This window comes from Argiope bruennichi, chromosome X1 (assembly GCF_947563725.1).
Source record: "Argiope bruennichi chromosome X1, qqArgBrue1.1, whole genome shotgun sequence".
In the NCBI taxonomy this organism is placed as follows: domain Eukaryota; kingdom Metazoa; phylum Arthropoda; class Arachnida; order Araneae; family Araneidae; genus Argiope; species Argiope bruennichi.
The window spans coordinates 59,477,878-59,499,764 of record NC_079162.1 but is presented as its reverse complement, the minus strand read 5'-3'; the positions used below and the strand labels follow the sequence as shown (position 1 = coordinate 59,499,764).

General features: G+C 28.7%; 1 protein-coding gene across 3 annotated transcripts in view; it reads right to left on the bottom strand.

Annotated features, from left to right (window-relative positions):
• Positions 1-21,887, bottom strand: part of LOC129958062 (phosphatase and actin regulator 2-like) — a 68,344-nt gene that overhangs the window by 4,776 nt on the left and 41,681 nt on the right. For 2 of the 3 annotated variants that reach the window (XM_056070229.1, XM_056070231.1), the window contains 7 exons: positions 19,364-19,542; positions 17,918-18,074; positions 16,926-16,981; positions 11,826-11,887; positions 6,599-6,736; positions 6,413-6,489; positions 4,592-5,148 (listed from right to left, as the gene is read on the bottom strand). In XM_056070229.1, the coding sequence (XP_055926204.1) occupies positions 5,133-5,148; positions 6,413-6,489; positions 6,599-6,736; positions 11,826-11,887; positions 16,926-16,981; positions 17,918-18,074; positions 19,364-19,542 (685 nt within the window). In that variant the 3' untranslated portion in view covers positions 4,592-5,132. Of the gene's footprint in view, positions 1-4,591; positions 5,149-6,412; positions 6,490-6,598; positions 6,737-11,825; positions 11,888-16,925; positions 16,982-17,917; positions 18,075-19,363; positions 19,543-21,887 lie in introns of those variants that run through there. The other variant, XM_056070230.1, reaches the window with a different exon arrangement.

Genomic DNA, 21,887 nt, shown 5'->3' with positions numbered 1-21,887 from the left:
TAAAACGACTGAATCAGAAAGTAAAAATGCATTTATTAATTTTCATCAAAATTAAAAAAAAAAAAATAAGATAATGCCTTAATCACAGTGCATAAAATATTGTTTAAAATTAACACTTTCATTACTTATACAAATTTGGATTCAATACTCACTCAAATGCGATCGGGTTAATCTCTTTTGACTTAAAGACAGGCTTTTTGAATTTTTTGGCCAAGATCTATATAGCGTGTACTGCCAAAACCAGTTTATTCCTTAGTTAAGACATAATGCCAACCAAAACTAAATGGTAATATATCTGTCACCATTCAGCATACTACTGTACAAAATGGAACTTGCCAGTTTCTAAAAATGCCACACCACACATTTATAGAAAACTGCCACTGATCTTGAATCTATTATTTCAGTCCATGGACTCCACGAATACTATATGGATGTCAGTTATTGCGTTGAAATATTCTTTACATTATTTGTTTTAGAATGTCGAGTTCTTGACAGACTGTTCGTATATTAGTATGAGGGTAACTTAAAAAATAAGCCAAATTGTCAAATTCTCCATAACATATATAGCATCTAATCCTCTCCATGTCTCTCTGGGGAAATAAGGAGACTGTAGTTCGTAATCGCAAAACCGTTCTGTAAACACACTTTCTAGAAGGATTCCAGGAATTCCAAAAATGACGTTTATATTTTACCACTAGGTCGCCATTACAATTATATACAGCATAAACCATCAGCATATCGAAAGGTTCCGTATTACTGAAATGTGTTATTCTTAAAGAAAGGGCATAAGTGAGAGCAAATAATTTTATTTTCTTATTTGGCAATCCAGTACTTATTTGAGACATTTTAAATGTTCAGTTTCAAATTCCTTTTCCCTTCTTTATAAAGTCGAAGTTGCAACTGTCGACCAATCAAAGTGAACAACATTAAGCAAGCTTAGCAAATTTCTTTGAAATCAAGATGATTGGGTGAAGTACTACTATACAAATATTTACGCATGAGAGTTTTCTGTATTGAGTGAATTTGAATTTCTGTAACAAATGTTTTCATCCAAATTTTTAATTACTCCCTCTAAATTTAAAATTAAACATATCTTCGCAATTTTGTAGATAGAAATGCGAAACTTTATGGGCGCATAAATGGATAGAAGAGAACCATTTTATCAAATGACATTTTTATATTACGGGGGAAGTATTAAAATTTACTTTTTTTAAACTTTTTATTATCAACCACCACAGAAGCCAAAATATTTTCATACATCTGCCCACTTTCTTTATTGAAACTTCATACCTGGGCGTATATGTCTAGGTGCAATTTTTAAAGAAATAAAAACCTGTTCAACTTTTTGAGGATATCAATTTTCTATTTTATTTTCGGGGGATGGGGAATGGGAAATCAGCTATGTGACTAGTCACGGAAAAAAAAACCCCGGATAGAAAACGATAAACTAGGATATAATCATAACTAAAAAGTATGACTTACTAAAAAATACTATAATTGCACTTGATACTTTTTAGGACAGAAAGCATAATAAAAATGGAACATCAGACTAGAATAACATAACATATGATAACAGATGACAATCAGGCAAACAGCTGCGTATTTCAATTCAATCACAACTTTAAATTTTAAAAAGTAATGATTTATGTGATTGATGACATACATTTCAAAAGAGCTTATACAAACAAATTACAAATCATATCTAAAAGGCTAGAAAATATTATTAAGACAATATTTCTTAAGAGGAAAAGCTGAGTAATAACAAATGTTCTCCTCCATACAACAATGGTAGATATAAAGGGAACAAGAGAAACATTGCATAGTATCATGATATGAAACAATCAAGTATTTAAATACCTTATAGTTATGTGCTTTACACAAACAGATAACTTATCTAACTGCTTTTGAGATGATCAATAGCACCTTTATATTCACAATGCAATTTAGTCTAGCGTAGAAGAATACGGAGAAATTCTTAAGCAAAATTTAACTTAGAAATATTAGCCAAATGTGCAATTAATTACATGCATCAGATATGCTTCTTCAATGACAAAAACATTTATCTATAATTAGTAACAAATGACACAAATTATTGCACTTGAATAAGAAAATATTGCAACAGGCTCAACTGATGGCCTGCTTTTCTATAGTGTTTTGTCCATAGCACAAGAATTCACAAAGACGTAACAAATTATTTTAAAATGTGGCCTGCATAGTTTCATCAAATAACCAAAGAATTAGTAAAAAGAAAATGCTACTATAAAATTGTCTTGATATTTGTATCAAAATCTCACACACATACCAGTAAAAGCGCATAAAAAGGCTATGCAACTACAGATAAATTTAATCCAAGTTAAAACCTATAAGCAAAATGAAAATAAAATATTCCAATAAATTACTAATCACTCATAAACAATACTTCTAAGGGATTAAAATAAATTCATAATATGTAAAACAAAATTATTATATTTCGCACAACTCAATTAAAAAACTAAACTAGAAAAACGACTTTCAATCTACTACAAATGTTGCTATTTTATTCTTCATGCTCAGATCTTTCCACAATACCTAAATATTCATACAACTAATTGAAAGTGAAATAATACTTTTTATTTTCTTAAACTGCAGCTAATGTAATACGTTGCACCGTATTAAACACATTAAGATTTTTAATTTCAAGAATAATCATTATGTATAAAATCCAAATTTAATGTGATAATATTTATATGAATATCTTTCGAATTTATTGGTTAAAATCTACATATCGTAACATAATTGAATATGAAACGTAGAACTTTTTTTGGCAAATCAAATAAAAGAAATTATTATTTGCCGAATTCGGAATTCTAGTACGTCATTTACTAGAAATATAATACAAATATGAATTTCAAATTTGCATATTAAAATTCCATAACTTAATATACTGAATTGGATATTATCACGTCAAAGAATTTTATTTAACAGACTTGGAAACATTTTTATTTTAAGCCTGATAAATAAAACTCAGTGATATAACATTCAATTCAATAACTAAACATAATAAATGCGATACATAAGTGTTTAAGTAAATTAATATTTTATTTATTTCGAAGTAACTTACTAGACAATTTATTAGTAAATGCACACTTTCTTTCTCAAAATTAAACCTTCAATTCTTTACTGCTTAAACTACTCTACAATATACTTACTAAAGAAAACAAATGTAGCATTTTGTATACAGTACAAGAATTCACACACAAGTAAGAAATTACTTCAAAATGTGGCTTGCATAGTTTCACTAATATTTTCGTTACTTTCAATTCTTTATTGCTTAAAATTTGATACACTCAATAAAGAAAATAATTGTAGTGTTGTGCCCATAGTACAAGCTTCATAGCTTCATTAATATTTTCGTTTATTTCCATTCTTTACTGCTTAAATTGTGATATACTTAATAAAGCACATAACTGTAGTGTTCTGTCCCTGGTAAAAGTTGCATAGTTTCATTAATATTCGCTTTTCAGTCTTTATTGTTCAAACTACTCCAAGATATATTTAATAAAGCAAATAGTTACAGTGTTTTGCCCACAGCACAAGAATTCACATAAATGTAAGAAAATAGATAAAAATGTGGCTTAAAATAACCAAGGGGTTAGTAAAAAATAAAATGCAATTACAATAGTTTTTCGATATTTATATCAAAATCAGAATATGTAATTGTTTTATTACACATTGTAAATTTTTAGTGCATTGTCTTTTAAAAACTGAATATAAAAACATTTCACGCTTTACTAATTTTTAATAGCTTTTTGATGCAGCAAGGAACTGCCCTAAATGAATAAAGATCTGAATACAGATTACAAATAAATACATGGCACTAATTTGAGAATAAAACTTTGAAATACCAAGCATCCTAAAAATACTACATATTCTTCCCTGAATGATCAGGAAAAGATGGATTGCAGAGGAATGGATGATTAGTTGGCATGGTACATTCATATCATGTAAGTGTTTTTTTAATAAAATAAAATGGCATAATAGTTCGTTGAAAAATAACATTGGCAATAGATATTAAATTTCATGAATGTAAACTCATTTTTGTTATCAATTAAAATGATCAAAAAAGAAGAAATAGTTTTAATACATGTTTAAATGCCATTTCATTATAAGCATGACAAATACTGAGATTCACAACGGTATAACCGTTAAGTCACTGGTATAAAATGCTTTATCTTAAAAAAACAAATTCAGATCCATGTATAGTATAAAATTTAATATATGCAAACAACTTATATATAGAAAAATAATCAACATACATACATACATATATATATATATATATATTTAAAAACAAATAATATTCAACTTTTTCAAATTCAAAAGTGTGAACACAAAATGCAGTTTTCAAAAAAAAAAAAAAAAAAAAAAAAAATAGCGGCAGTTATTTAATATATATATAAAAAAATCAAATAGCTGTCAAGAGACTAGGCATAAAAAATTATCTAAAAATATTTTTGCAGCATTAGCAAATAAATAAACAGAAAATTATAAAAAATATAACACAACTTAATGACGGAAATTCTTTATAGAATGACAAAATAATCAGTGATAAAATACCATGAACTGCAAGTATTTGAAATAGTGTAATCTAAAAAATTAAGACTTGTTATTTAGTTTTTTTCAAACATGAAATATAAAACTAAATTTCTTGTTATTTCCTCATTTTAAAAATATAGTAACTAAATAAGAATATTATTTGCATTAGCCTTGCACTGTATGTAAGCAAACTGCATAGTTTTAGAAAAGTACATATTTTAATGCTAATTCGGATGTGCAGGTGCAGAGGAGCTTTGGTATTTCTCTGGCAGTGTGCATTTCCGAACAGCATTTATCTCTAAACAATCATAAGCAGCACAAACCTTGTAACTATCACAATTGCGCTGTGAATATATATTTATAGATATTCATACAGCAGAAGCAAATATTTTTCTTGAACAGATGAGTTTGTGATGATCACAAGTTTTGCATCTTCCCAACAGAATTCATTTTGGAACGATATATATGTTCATCTGCAACGCTTTTCTTCCACAATAGACTCCACACAAAGCGCAGACTAAATTAAAGAAACTTCTGTTCTTCGAGAAATTGTGTTTTCATGGTCGGTGAAACCTTTAAAAAAAGTTCTTTTAAACTATCTAAATACACTTTTTAAAAAGAAACCATAATAATTTTTAAAAACACATTACAGATAGGAGATGTCACAAGTACCGTTTACGAATAGTAAACCTTTGAACCTCATGTCATATTGAATTTATTTTCGCATATCGGACCCAAATATGCATCTGAAAATTCTCAGAATCTGCTTTTCATGAAACTTTCTGATACCTTTTAATTATGTAGGCTTTTAAGCTGGTTATAAACCACAGAGTTTTTAGTATATAAGAAATATGAAATATCTGGCATGTCATTAATCAATACGGAAGAATACAACCGAACTTACATTAATGCTTAAATAGTTTAACATCATTTGTTCTAACACAATCTCCCCCTCACAAACAAGGTGGAATAAAAAACTAATGATTTTATGCCTTAACAACAAGAAGTAACCAGGATTTTTTCCTTTATCTCCTGGAACATTAAGAGAAAGATGGAAATAAAATAAGGAATTTTTATTTTATCTTTTAATTTTGATTTTTTAGGCAAGTAAGTTCCGGGTAAAAAAGAAGATAAATAAGCACAAATTTAAAGTCAACCACAGTATACACATTTATTTTTCTGAATTAATATCCATCTATAAATGTCACTATACTAATAAAAAATAATTTTATAAACATATATAATAGGAGTGTACATTTGTCACTTATTGTATGAATGTCTTAAAAAGCAATTTGAAAAGATTTTATATTTTGTACGACTTTAAACTAGCTGATTAGGTGAATGAAAAATAAATATATAGGAAATATATCGTTAAAGTAAAAATTCTGGGCAAGTAACATTATACCTAACTGAAATCTACCCAACAGGGATTTTTTTTTTAAATTCTAAGGAGCATATAATTAGCCGCTCACATTTTAGATTCAACCATATTGTTATAAATAAAATTTCTAATAATGCAAGAAGAATCATACTAAGTCCAAAATTTCTCGATTAATATTATGTGTATAACAGGAATATGAATTATTGGTTGTTTACTAATACAAAATTGAAAAATGAAAATATTAACTAGCTAAAAACGAAAAATTAAAATTAATCATTAAAATCCCAAGTATCTTACAGTTTCTGACCATTGCATTATCTAGAGTCACTATAGAAATTATTTAAAGAAAATTAACAAAAATCATCATTAAAAATATAAAATATTATTTGCTAGTAAATTTCTTTAGTTTTAGTGATATGTTTTTTGTCGCAAATTTAATTTAAACAACAAACTTACCGTGTAAAATGTTTGCTTTCTGCATGAACTTCCATTTCAACACTTTTGAACTCATTAAGCTCTTTTCGAATAGCAGCCTGGAAAACAAAAATAAAATTTTCTGATTGAACTAATAAAAAGTGAGAAGTATTAAATCTTTTCACTTAACGTTGATAGAGCTCTTTACATTTTAATAAAAATATTTACTTTATCACGAGGAGTCAAACGGGTCCATGGCTTATCGGCACGTCGATCATAATCTTGAGCTTGAGTTACTTCGACATAATCACTAAAGCGTATGATTTTGCGTTCTTTTAATTCTTCTATTGTTGGCCTGAAGCTTAACTGAAATAAGAAAAATTAACAATAACTTTGAAAAAAAAATGAAATAATAAATAGCCACAAATATGAATTCATTTAGGAAAGTAAGATTCAATTTCAATCAGATTTCAGGATATAACAAATATAATTTTGGAACAAATTTTAATGTTGTATCAAGCAAAATATCACTTCTGTCAACAAATTCCGAAAACATTTAATGCATTTATTTGAATTAAAAATTATCTTTAAAATTCTCAAATTTCAAATAAAGATTTTAATGATTATGTAATATTAAATGACTGGATATTGAACAGTTTTATAAATTCATTATTACATAAATAGGTGTTCTCAAGTGCTCACCTTCATTTCATAATGTTCTACAAGAGTGAGCTGCCCTATCAGTAAAATTTCAATTCTGAGACTGTTGGGTAACAGATTTGGAACCCAATTGCACTTGTTGTGATTAGTTCCCCTTTATATGTGGATTAGGCGCATATTATGACATCGAGAATCCATCATTTTCACAGAGGTGTAAACCAAAAGTTTAAAGTGAACCAGGTGTAGTCTTTGCTAATTCAACCATAGTTCAAAGTATATGGTATATTTCTAAAATGAGCGGCTTCAAAATGGGTTATTAATACATCGAAACTGAATTGAACATAATCTTAGTTATTGCACAGATTTGATTATCTTTTGCAAATGCTTAAGCCAATAATTTTTCCTTGGCTGGGTGATATTATTATGCAAGTTTGCTACAAAAAAAAAAACCAAATAATTAATCTGAAAGCATGGTTCCTACATAAGAAAAGACTGGCTGAAACAAAATTATTAAAAAAGTATCGTGGAAGCTTTAAATTCGTTATTGATAATAACCAAAATATGAGATGTTAATAAACTTTTCGGCGCAAAAGAACGTCAGAAATAAAAATAGAAATGGAAAGGGAGACAAAGAACAGTAATTTTTATTTTCAGAGTTTATATCATGTGTATGAAATTAAATTTATTCATTTTGTAAAATTCTGAAAAATGCGTGTCTGCAAGAATTTTTGTGGAAAAAAAAACTAATTTATTTAAAGCAGGATAATCATTTAGGGATATTCTTTATATTATTTTAGTCAGTGGCTTCCAAAATGTGCATCATGGTAACATGGGGAATCTTGACTTTCTCTCAGGTCTGCCACAAGAAAGATTTTTTCACAATTTTATTTATATTATTTTAATTCAACTTCATAGATCGTGCAGGATATTTATCACACCATATCATTTAGATCGGAAAATACATTTTCAAAGATATTTATACTTCTGAATTAATTCAAGATCTCCTTTCATGCCACTGTTCCACCTTCCTTATTTAATGTCAATTCATTCAAACAAAATTTAACAACATGGAATTTTGCTTGTCAATAAAAGATGAATATTCACATTTAGGTGCTAAAGTTCAGAAACTTTTAATCCCATTTGCTACTTATTTGTGGGAAGCCAGGATTGCGACTGTTGATGCCATAAAGAGTAGATAAGCCAGTGTAATTCCAAGATTTGAGAAGATGTTGAGCGATCAAAAAGGCTCGTCCATCTCGCTTTTTAATAAGTTTAAATGTAAAAACATGCTTTATTCATTTTCATCAATGTTACAAAACAGCATTGACTTATATTTCAAAAAATACTAAAGAGTTTTACATGTAACACATTGGAAAATGTCTACAATTCATTACGGGCGCCGACAAATTAAAAAAAAATTGGGTAGTAATGATGTAAGAAAACCAGAGGCTACTTTAGTAAGGGGTCAATAGTCCCACTCTGTCGGTAATAGCTTACCCCTCCTCTTCCCATCGGAAAAATTCTTCACCGTTTCGGAACGTTACAGAGAACTGGGCATTAATATATATAATTTAAAAAACCATTTTAAATTTAATATATTATAAATAAATCGAAATAGCTGCATAGTAATTTGCAAATTTTTCTCATCTATTATGCTTATTTCATTATGATAATTCTCTGACTAAAATCTGGTTTGTTGAAAAATTTTTACAATATGTATGCTAAAAAGAGATGATATGCTGCAGCCAAATTAAGTGAATTCACTATAATTCACTGGGGGTAAAAAAATTGTGTAATAGATTAGATTTATTTAAGTGTAAAATCTTTGTTTTCTGCAATCTAATTTATTAGGTAGCAACTACTTCAATTAATGAAGTTTTACCGACTACAATTGACAACAAAAAATAAATATATGCGGCATAGTAGCTTTTTAGCTACACTAAAAGATTCTTTTCAAGAATGCACTAAATATATATTATATTATATATATATTAGATTCTACATTCAATATTATAACTATGCAATCGGGGAATGTAATTTTTATTTTTCTTCGATTTTTCTTTCAGTTACTCTTCACGACAAAAACTATATAATTACAAGTGCTTCTAAATTTTGAATAGACTTTGGATAAAGGTGTTTTAATGAAACAATGATTAAAATAGTTATTCATAGAATATTCATAAATAACACAATAAAATAAACCAATGGTTGCAATTGAGGAGATAAAACAACCCTTTTTTGAGAGGGGGAGGGGGGGGGGGCGTGGAATATTAGCTTGCAATAGCTCCGCGTGGAAAAAAAAAGTACCTAGCAATAAGAACACATGCCTAAAAGTGAAGATAGGGGATTTCCAATACAAAACCTTATTGTTTTTCATTCAAATGCATACATTTTTAAGTCTAAATATATACATGTAAATAAATATATGGGGAATCTAATACTTAATTTTTCACAAGTGCATTTTTTATATCCCATTGAGCCTTAAATAAATGAATAAATTTGTACATATATTTACAAAATAGTTTCTCCGACCTTCTTAGAAACAACATCCTCACAACTTCATTGCCTGCAATGTTCATTCCCAAACAGCAATAAATATTTGTTCGTGCTCGCGAGATTATTCATCTCAGACTCGAAGCACATCTGAATTCATGCTTGCTGGTTGCAATCCTTATTTAAAAACTTTTTAAAAGAGGTGACTACACTAAAAAACCAATTTTTGGTGAACATTTCAAATATTTTTAAATTAATTATCCTGTATTTCTGAAAAGTTTCTTTTATAAGACAGTTTGAATTTATGTACATTCATTTTATATAGTCTCCATTATAAGAACATGCATACGTTCATTTATTATTACATGCCATCCTGGTACAATCGATACAAAAATTGAGTGAGTTGTTTGTTAAGAATGTTTCACTAATTACGCTAAAAGACTCATGAGCGTGAAACTGGCCAAATTAGTGCAATAAAATCAGTAGACCCGGTCTTAGAAGTGGTAGTGACGAAAAAGAAGAATTCATGGGAAATTATTTCATTAAAAACACTTCACCTGAAGACGATGGAAGCTCTGATATTCTCCAAGGTACTTTTTTCACAGACATTTTGTTTGTTGTTGTTCTTACTGAATTTTAAGGGGTTTATAAGAATAAATATATGATCCCCCCCGTTTTCTATTGTGTCGACAGAGTCTTATACATTAATTCTTTTCGTATATTTATATATTGTAGAAATACTGTTCAATTTCAAGGAAACTAACTAATCAAAAAATTTATGAATTTTTAAATTTAGTTATATTAGTTTATTAAGTATTATTTTTCATATGTAGTCATTACTAAAGCATCTATAAATTATTATAGATCCGTTCGATTAATTCATTTTTGTTATTGGAATAATTTATAAATATTAAAAAAAAGACCCAGAAGATTAAAAATTTTGTTAAATTGAAACATAATTCAAAGTAGTAGAAAACATATTCCTCGTTTAAGTTCGATTAAATATTTCCTTGATAATGCTACAGCAAATTAAGATGACATAGTGCTATAACCTGAGTTTCGATATATATACTAATATCTAAAATGGAACACAACCATATTTTTTTCAAGAATTAAATCTTTGTGCAATTAATCAAATTTTAAAAGTCTATTAAAAGCAGATTCAAATATTAACAATCTGTTGATGATCAGTTAAAGAAAACGAGAATTTTTTTTTACAAATATCCTAGCAAATTGCGAGAAAAATTAGGGACAGTATTTGATTAAAAAAGAAAATAAAGAGAACGAACAATTTCAATGAGTTGATTAATACTTAAAAGGCCTTAATTAAATGTACAATTATTATGAGTTATTTTGAATCTAAAATAGAGAATTTGGGCCTGCTCCCGCCCCCTCCCCGTCGGTTTTGTATTGCTTCCTTGTCGGTAAGCCTTTGCCACCACCTCTGAATTTAAACATATTACATGCATATTATAAGTATTATATATATATTAGTAAGCACATACTATTGCATAAAGAAATAAAATTCTCACACTAATATGCAAATTACTTTTCGATATAACTGAAAAATCAGGTCATTACAGTCTAATTATAAAATATGTAAAACATATTCTTTAAAAACTATTAATCAATTTTATTTGTTTCGTCAATTTTACAAACCAAAATCTATGAATAAATGTAAAATTTACAAAAAATATCCTTGCAAATTGAATCAGCATTAATAAAAATTATAATAAAGACAGTTTTAAATGTGTAAATAATTTCATTTCCCTTTTATCAATCTTTCAACACTTAAATTAAAATGAAACATAATTAACATCAATATCGTTGGGCTTAAAATGAATTATGAATACAAAATAAAATGATGCAGATTTTTATGCATTGTGAACTGTGTGTTGTAAATACTACCACAACATTTATGTGGTCAATATTTAATTACAAAATGGATATAAATAAATATGCAAGTAAATATAACTGTATTAGAATATAACCTTTCTCATTATTCTTTGAATTCAGCTGATTAAACTAATGTCATAAAAAGACAACAAAACATTGTTAAACATAACATTGTTAGTCATAATAATGTGTAGTTGTTGCATTTTCAATGGAAATGGTTAAGTTTTTTTTAGCACAAAATGAATTTAACGGTTACAGAAAATTAAAAGAAAAAGTAATACTTTGATTTCTCTTGTAACATTACAAACTTTTCAAAGGTACAGTTGGATAATACATACAATAAAAAATTAATTTTAATTAAACACTGCCCACTAGAATAAGACTGAAATTATGTGATGCAGTTTACCTTTCTTATAAGCATAATTTTCTTCTGCTCTTTTTCATTTTTCATCTCTTCAGGAGTCTGGTCTATAAAACACATTAAATAATTAAAACATATAGGTAAAATATGGAATAGAATTTAACAATATGGCGTATATCATACAGATGGGTAAAAAGTTCTATATACAGGGGTTGTCCAAAATAATGGAAAAGCCTCACTGAAAACAGTGACTTCCATATGTAATAGTATAGGACAAAATTAAATATGTAAGTATCAGTTTTATTGTGCTACATTGCTGCCTATATTCTCAAGGGTGTGCGCGAGTGTATTGTACATAATTGTCTGCTTAATTTCGTTTCGGGTGAAACTAAAATGAGAGACTTGTCAGAGTTCCAAAGAGGGCAGATAGTAGGAGATCGTCTGGTTGGTGCATTGGTAACCACAGTAGTACAGCTGTTAGGGATATTAGTAGACATCGTGTCGAAGGTCATAGAACAGCATTGCAGCATAGAAAGATGATGGCAAAACAATATCTGCTAGAACAAACTGTGGAAGAAAAACTAAAGGACTTTAAGGAGGATTTTGACCACAAGGAGGAAGACCGTGGCAGCAAAAGTGACTGCTGAGCTGAACGAAAATCTACAGAACCCATTGTCAATCCATACAGTTCGAAGGTAATTGTATAAACAAAATATTTGGGGCAGAGTTCCGATTGCAAAACTCTTTGTGACAGAAGTAAATAGGAAACGGCTAGTACAGTGGTGCGGTCAAAGTGAGAAATATAGCAAATTATTCACTTTAACCGGTTATTATTAATAATTCCCAATGAAGTTTGGTCAATGTGATTAAACGGCTTATAAAGGATTGGGACATGGACGTGCCTCTCTGTATATGTTTTTTTAAACTTGCTATGCAGTTTTTCTATGATATTTTTTTCTAACTTCTTTTTCTTTATTTCATAATTAATTAGTCTGGTTTATTTATTTATTTTTTTTTGGGGGGGGGGAGGATAAGTCATTGAACGATTCCAATATCTATCTGTTGAAGGGGGGGGGGAGAAAGATACTTTGAAGCATTTTAAAAAGATTATAATTTTTTAGCGGGGGATCTATCTGTTGAAGGGGGGGGGGGGAGAAAGATACTTTGAAGCATTTTAAAAAGATTATAATTTTTTAGCGGGGGATCAATCAATGTGCTTTCTAATTTTTTCATGAGGTACCACGGTTCCTGGATTTTAGAGGTCCACCGTCCTTCACATGTTCACAGAAGTGCAGAAATCCCACAAAGATTTCGGGAAGGGGGGGGGGGAACTGTCTCCCTCATATATACTACGTTAGATGGATTTAAACACACACAACGCAAAATAATGTTTTTTATATATAAGTATTCCTTGCATATAATTTTTTGGGTTAAGTTTTCTAAACAACAGACATGCCTTTACCTAGAAACTAATTTATCGCTCCTAAACATAGCATGTGTCATTTTTACAGGAAAATGAGATACTATGTTTATAAAAGTAGCTCTACCAATATTTTGGGAATTGAAGCTAACTTTGGATAATTCTTTAAACGACATTCAGCTAGGCCCAGCAGGCAAAAAATGCATTCAGAATGAACAACCACATCTACCAAGCCAAAAACATAGATGGTAGATGTGGTTGTTCATTCTGAATGCTACCACATCTACCAAGCCAAAAACATATATTTCAAAACAAGAATGAACAAAAGAAAGAAAATAAAGAGGTCTGAGGAATGCAATGATCAAATGCATAATTATGTATCTGAAGAAGCAAGTCTTTGGGAATCCTCATTTTCTATAAATGTTGCTTCTCTTAGAATGGGAATATTCTCAAAATGGGGATATAACAACTAGCACAGTCTCTCTTGGGGGGGGGGGGGATCATCTTGAAGAAAGCTAAAAGGGTTTAAAGTTTACAAATAAAATTGCCCAATACTGTATAAATTGTATAGAATTCAATACAGCACATGGACTGATTTCACTGCATTTAACTTTATTAATATTACAGCAAAGTATCACATTATATATAATTTAACATCCATGTTATTAAAATAAACACAAAAACTATATTTCTTTATATATCATTTGCAATTCTTCGTTAATAATTTTGGTAATTAACGGAGCCTTTCTTTATTTAAATATAGAACATTAAAATCATTAAATGTTCTATATTTAAATAAAGAAAGGCATTCCTTTATTTGATCTAACCATTAATTCAAGGCTTTTTTTTATTTTGTTGTAGTAAAATAACTTACATTTACAGAAGCATTCAGATAAAATTTATAAATTATTGTGTCACAATTGATATTTGTTGTGCGTGTGTATCGTGACATTTCGGCTGAGTTTACAACTATATTTCATTTTCAAAAACAAATAAAACAGTGCAAATGCTAAATCAAAATTTCAGCATGTTTTCCTTGTCTTTTTGTAAATATAACTCAATCTTATGACATTGGATTTTACAATTTCATTTTCTGGGTGCAAACAAGTTACCACAGATATTAATGTCTTCAAAATGGCTGATATAACATTTAAAGATAAATAAGGTAAGATGTTACCGCTTATCAAAAGGCATACAACAATAATTACTATTATTTATATGATATGTTCATTATTTACTTCAAATTGATTAACAAATAAATAAAACTGAAAAAAATACAATATAACCTTTTAATTAAAAAAACAAATCACTTATTTTGACAGGAAGAGCTACTGTGACATTTGGAATTACGAAGTGTTTTTGATTTTTTACATTTGCAACGACTGGAATAGCACTTGCTTTTACAATTGCAATACTAAAATCCCCTACGACCTAAGTTGGAATCCTTACGAGAGCATTCTCTTAGACTTATTTCATTCACTGGAATAAAAGCTTACTTACAGATAGCAAAATCATTCCTTGTGTACAGTTGTTTTAAAATGCCATGTTTTGTACCAAGTTTATAAAAGTTTTCATTTTTCTTAGAAGTTATAACAGCTATTGATTTCCGGCTATCAGCCTTAAATCTGGTATTCTAATCTGAACATTTTCTCCTACATTTATTGTTGGAAATTTCGACTTTGAAGGTCGTAACATTTTTTCTGCTTGCTTATACAATGCCTACTTAGCAAAGCCTCTAACTTTTTGAATGTTTACTGACACCTCATCTAGTGTAAAAGAAGAGCTTACCTTGTTTTCACAATCTTAAATTTCAACATCAAAGAAACTTTTAGTTCTTTCTATTTCAGTATAATGTTATTCACATTCAATTAGGCCAACACTCTCATCTCTATTCGATTGAACATAAAACAGTTATAACCTCCAAGACTTCGCTTGAATCGCCCAGTTCCATTTAAATATTGTCATCATTCATTAAGCCAATATTCGCATCCTCGGTTGAGATTGCTGTCCGATGTTGGACATCATTGTCCAACTTACTTAACATTGATTGATTTCTTAATGAAACAAGCTCTTCTTCACATGTAATTTCAGTCAAAGTATCATTTGGCAAGTAGGTTCTTAACCTATTTTCGCTTTACAGCCAAATATAGCGTCATATGAATTGCGATCTATTCCAGAGTGATGTGCTCTACTTTTCATGAATTGAATGAATTTTAATCCTTCTGACTACTTGGTTCTATTATTTGTTTCAAGCCCAGCTGATAACATTTTTTCAACGTCTTGGTTTGCTCTTTCAACAGAACCTTGTTATTATTAGCTTTCCATGGACAATTTTGAGTTCATCCCACAAACTTCTTCAATAATTTTGTTTGCAAATTCTCTGCCATTGTCACTTTGCAAGATGCACGGTGCTCCAAATACTGTGAACACATCCAATAGGTGAGAAGCAAATTTCTCAGCACGTTTTGTTTTTAACGCTCTTAATTGAATAAATTTTGTTAAAGGATCTTGATAAACCCTTGAACTTAAAGTCTACATCTGCTTGTGATTGCATATCAATGAAGTCAACTTGACCTCGAATTTAATTCACTGATTTTAATTGATTTGACAACAAGGGCTTTTCTCGGAACACTTTGTTTCTTTTGACAAAGTTCATAAAGATTCAAATAAATCATTTCCATTTCAATTGCAACGTTCTTATATTTTGCTTTAACCTCTTTCATCATTCTGTTTCGCCCTCCATGGCCGATTGCAATATGAATCTCATGGATTATTTGAAAATTCTCCTCCAAACAAACACAGTAAACAAGCGGATCTTTTTCATTTTGCATTGGACCAATGAGTTTTTCAACACTACCAATTCTAACAATAAACTAACAAGATTTGACTGCATTTTATATGGGTATTTAGAACATTATCTCCGAACCAAGCATTATTTTCTTTATCGGATTTTACACACATAAAATGACTTCCATTCTCCGTAATTAATGAACTTATGATACGATTGCGCAGATACCTTACATTATTGCAACAATGAGCATCTATATCCACTGTCCATTACTGCTTAATTTGTTCACTTCTTTTACCATTCTGAATAGTTGAATAAATGTATCATTTTTCTGCTGAAAGTAATACTAGAATTACTCAAAACTTTGTGATTGTTGAATAGAACGTTTGTGGCTTGACAGAGTTGGTAAATGAACCATTCATGAATACCTTTAAAAAATTTGGCTTTCTTGTTGTAAGATGCCCTCAAAGTTGTGATCTACTAGATAGCTACTGACCGACTTCAACACAAGAATCGCCAACACTTTAAAAAATGTTCACAAAATACCAGGCACTTTTGAAAGGGTTCACCAATCTAGACATAGCAAATGTGAATGGCATAATTGTGATTGATAAAAACTTACAGCAGTTGTGAAACTAGATTGTATATATTGCCCCTTGATTCTGGCTTGCCATTAACATGTATCCCCCAACTGAAGCCAGTGGCATTTTTAGTCACGCGTACTTACGCGAGTCTATTTTGTTGCTTTTTTTTTTCTTTCGTCTTTTCTTCCTTCCCCGACAATTTGAATATGGAATTTCGATTCATTCTCGTTATATTACACATATCTGGAATAACACCAAAAATTAACACTCCAAAATTCGTAGTTTTTTCGTTTTTCACTTTTATTATGAATATTGAATTTAATTTTGAATTCAAAATATTGAAAAGAACCTACTTTTTAAGATGTTTCGCTGCTCTAATTCTTCAGCAGTTGGCCTCAAACTAAGTCTCCTAAAATGAATTTGAATTAAAAAAAATACTTTATAAAACTAGCAAAACTTTAAAACAAGCAAATGATTAAATAAAATTACTAAGAAAATTCAAAACATTTTTTTCAACCACTTTTCTAAAATTCACAACCTCATAAAATCTGTCTGATTGTTTCGTGTTTTTTAAAAATACAAAGATTACTTTTGCTTAACTTGCTTTAAATCCATACTAAAAATACTTATTAAATAATATGAATAGATTAAAAAGTCATATATTTAGTTAAATATAATATGAATAGGATAAACTTTCTATAAAAAAGTGGAACTGGAAATGCTATAAATAAAATACAATATTGTCAATCACTGAAATAAATTTTATTTACCATAACTGTTAGTAAAGAGTACAACTCAAAAATTTTTATTAAATATAATAAATATGGCGTTAAAGATCTAAAACGTTCAGTAAAATAGAACAGCCTAATTCATTAAATGGCATATTGTCTTATGATGATGATTTTTAAGACTGGAAAATAAAACTACTTTAATAATTTATTTCTATGTCCTCTGTTTTTATGTTTACAATTAAACATAATAATTCAGTCAAAATATTTCTGATCCTCAAAAACCAGCCCCATTCCCCCAACATTTTAAGGTAATGGCATTTTTAAAAATGAGTCATAACTTTTATATAAATAACAATTAAAAAATCTACAAGAAATCTTAATTTAGATTTAATTTTGTTTAAATTTAGAGACAAAACATTAAAACTGCATGAATTAATAAAAAATCAAGCAGAAAAAGAACTTGATTCAAAATAAATTTCTTCAATTAGTATTCATGTAAGTTTCTACACAATTTCTTTTATTTACAAAACAGAATCCCCCCCCCTTTTTTAAAGTTAATCTATGATTTTCTTTTAAACTATTCAAGGAATGAAATTCAATAAATAAAAACGTACCTGATGAGTTGATTTCCAACTGCTTCCCATACTTCTTGTCGTTCCTGTTCGCTTTGTAGGTGTATAATATTTTTATTTATCAAATCTTGTCTCTCTGGACGCTGAGATAATTTCATAGATAAATAATCTTTACGCGCAATTTTAGCAACCAATTTACCTATTAAAGAGAAAAATAAAGTGTAATAACAAAAATGTACAGAAAAATAGTTTGACTTTCATTCAAAACTAAAAATTCTAATAGGGCCAGGAAGAGTAACTGAGAACAGTGGATATAGTACACACTGTGAACTTGAAAGAGCTTAGAAATATGTGCCTTCTTTAAGGTACTCTAAAGGAAGACAACAAGCACTTTCCCCTATTTTTCAGCATTACAACCTAACATTTGCTCATTTAGTTGCAACTATATAATAAAATGGAATAAAGTTTTTTAAGTGCCATTATTCATTTCTTACATCGATTATTTTCCAAGACAAATTGCTAAGTTATGCATTTCTTGGGTCTCCCACATAGGACGTCACGGTTACGTGTAGATTCAATTTTCATTTTTTAGACCTTCTCCTGAGAAACAGAATAGTGCATCCAATTACTCGGCAATTTTAAAAGTCAGATAATCAGGAAAAGGCGTTTAGCGTAATAAAATATATTTTCATACATTTGGAATAATTTATCATATGACAGGAAGCGATATTAAATTTATTAATGCGGTAGTGTCCCTTTTGCCAATAATGCTCATTTTCTGTCAAATTAACAGCTGACATTTTTAAAGAACTACTATGTGATTATATACATTTTACTTTTCCTGTATGAAAGTTGGTTATTAATGACGATTTGATGCGTTTGATGTCAAATATAGAAAAGAGCACGAAACCTAACATCAAGGGAGGGAAAAAAAGGGATGCCGAAGCAAGGATTTGCAGACGATAATTTTGATGCCTTTCCATAAGAAATGGAGGTTGTGGAGATGGAGAAAATAATATGGGAACTTCGACTGCTGATTTCTCAACATATATGTATAGTTTGATTTTAACAAATATGCATATGTATTGGAACAAAAAAGAAAAAAAGCTGAATTTCATAAAGTAACGAATTGCACCAACATTAATCAGATGATAAATTCAATAAATTTATACTAATTGCGCTAGACATTAAAAACACTGTAGCATTATTACATAAAAGAAAATTAATCGATCTCTAGTCTAGATCAATAGTCTAGAATGACAAAATTCGACTTCAAAAACGCTGCAATCTTTCGTGGAATTGTGTCATTTCTGATTTCAGAAATCGATGAGAATCACTAAATTTATTAAAAACTAAGCAATAAGTATATTTTTCAATCAGATTTTCTCTTCAAATTTATAAACATTATTCTTTTATCCATATTTAAGGTACATTAGAAATTTTTAAAATAAAGTGTAATTTAATTAAAGCAAAAAGAAGATTACTCACAATTTTCATCATCACCATAATAATCTCGCCAGAATAATAAATTCTCTAACTGGCTATTTGAAGAATTTAGCACACCTAGAACGTTTCCAATGTGCGCAAAAGGTAAAGGCCTATTCTCTTTATTTTCTGGGCTAATAAATGGAGGACTACCAGCTAAAGGCACCTTAGCAACTTTTAACCTAAAAATATTTCAAATTCATTTTAACACAACCTGTCAGGACAAAATAAAAAGAAATTAAAAGTCAGTACGAAAGCATTATTCAACTTTAAAATTTCTCATTTACTTGACACATTTTATAAAATAATGATTCGGCAAATATTTTTCACAATATTCAAGAATTCAAAAATTTTACTTTATTAACTTTAATGATTACACATCAAATTTTAATATTATTATTTAATGAATGAAAAGATAGAGAAAACTTCAAAGAAACAAAACATATCAAATACAAAACTGCAAAAAATTATACACCTGGCAATTTTAATATTCAGATGTGTTAACTATCAGAATAATTACATGCTACATAGAATTTATTTTATTTTTAGAAAGGAGAGGTATGATCGTAAGGAGAAACTTACATCACACTTACAAAACATAATAATCTACATTTCCAGAATTAATAATACTTTTATAAACTCAAGCGATCTTTGAAAACCGGCTTATTGTCTTGGAAGTGAATAAAAAGTTCCTTCTTTTTCTGTGAGGTAAATAACTGCCTTTGATAAAGTGAGTAATAAAAAATATAATTAAAAATTATAACATAAATAGGAATCTCAGAACAACTATTTTTCTCTAAGCATTTTCTGTTCATATAAATAGGACAAAATTATAAAAGAAATATTATTATTTTTTAAATTGAAACTAGAAGTTTATAAATCATAGAAATCTATTTTCTAAAATATTTTCAATTACTTTTTTCAATGTAAAGAACTGTCTAAAAATTCATGACATGAAAAACATGAAATGAATGCACACTTAAACAATTGAAAACTCAAAGAATAAAAGTCTAATTAAAATTCCAGGACAAATAATTGTTGACATTTTATGTTGTCCATGTGTGATCATTGGAAACTGGAACAGAATGCATATAACAGGAAATATGGCATACCAAAATTGATAAAAATATGAATGACTTCATAATGCTCACAAAACGGAGGGTATTCATATGTTTTAGATAAATGTAATTTTTTTAATTAAAAAAAAACCAGGAAAAAAAATCAGTGAAATGAAAAGCCATCTGTAGTTTGAAGAATTTTTTTCTGCCATATAAAACGGAGCTTCAACTGAGAGATTACATATTTATCCTTTTTAAAGAGTTCAATTGTTAAAAAAAATCAGTACTTTGAAACATTAAAATTAATAGGACAGTCTTTTATGTTACAAAGGAAGAGCAGAATACAGAATATTCAAAATGATGCACATATTTGCTAATACATGAAAAACCCAAGTCCACATATTCACCACAGAATTCTTGAATGCATATACACCATTATGAATACAATTTAATATATTTTAAAGAATGCATCAAAGGCACAATTTTACTATAGTAAAAGAAGCACAAAAGACATTTAATTAAGAAAATGCAGGAAAAGGTTAAGAAGCAGTTTGAAACCAGAAATTGCAGATATTATTGGAGCATTCAATATTAGAAAAACAGTAAAAATTAACCTTGCACAATATCAAATTAATGTTTTGAATCTTAATTTTTAAAGAATTAAAAAATATTTCAAGACATGAAATGAAAATTTTCAACAGATCAATAAAAAGAGCCATGCCTTCTAAATTCATATAAGAAAATATAATCATATGATTTAAAAATATCCCTAGAATGTCTGTAAATGTATATCTTGTGAGTTACAACACCTCTGGAATTTCAAAACAGTTTTCTCATGACACCAAGAAAATATCTAAGAAGAAAATAACCATGAAGATACCAAGAAAATTTCATTTGCCCGGTAAAAAAAGCATTATTAATTATAAATGAAAAAACCATTAAGAGATCTAAGAAAAAATAACCAGAAATACCATTTTAGAAGTTTTTCAACTAATTCATTTTAGCATTACTGAAAGAATACAACCCAATATGTAAGCACCTCTCTGTACCCCTGAAAAGTGTTTCTTAGAGAACACTGTGATTGCAGACATAAATATCTTTTACTGATGTAACACATATAAATGGCAGATATTTATTATTTGTAAAATCTATAACAGTTTATAAAACTAATCTATTAATCCTAATATGTAGATCAAACTAAAATGTTTCTAATAATTTTACAAGATTAAATCCGACAAAAAGAAGAAACAATATTAAGAGGGAAAAATCCATAAACTATTATCTGTACAGTTTCAGATTAAGAATTTTAATAGTCCATCACATTTTAACAGAGTATCTTCAAAAGAATTAACAGCATATGATACAACAAATATTCTGCCCAAAATTAAAGAAAGGTCTGATATTTATTTAGGTCTGATATAAATATTTTTTTAGGTCGATTTCCATCATCAGATGTCGTTGATTGTAAC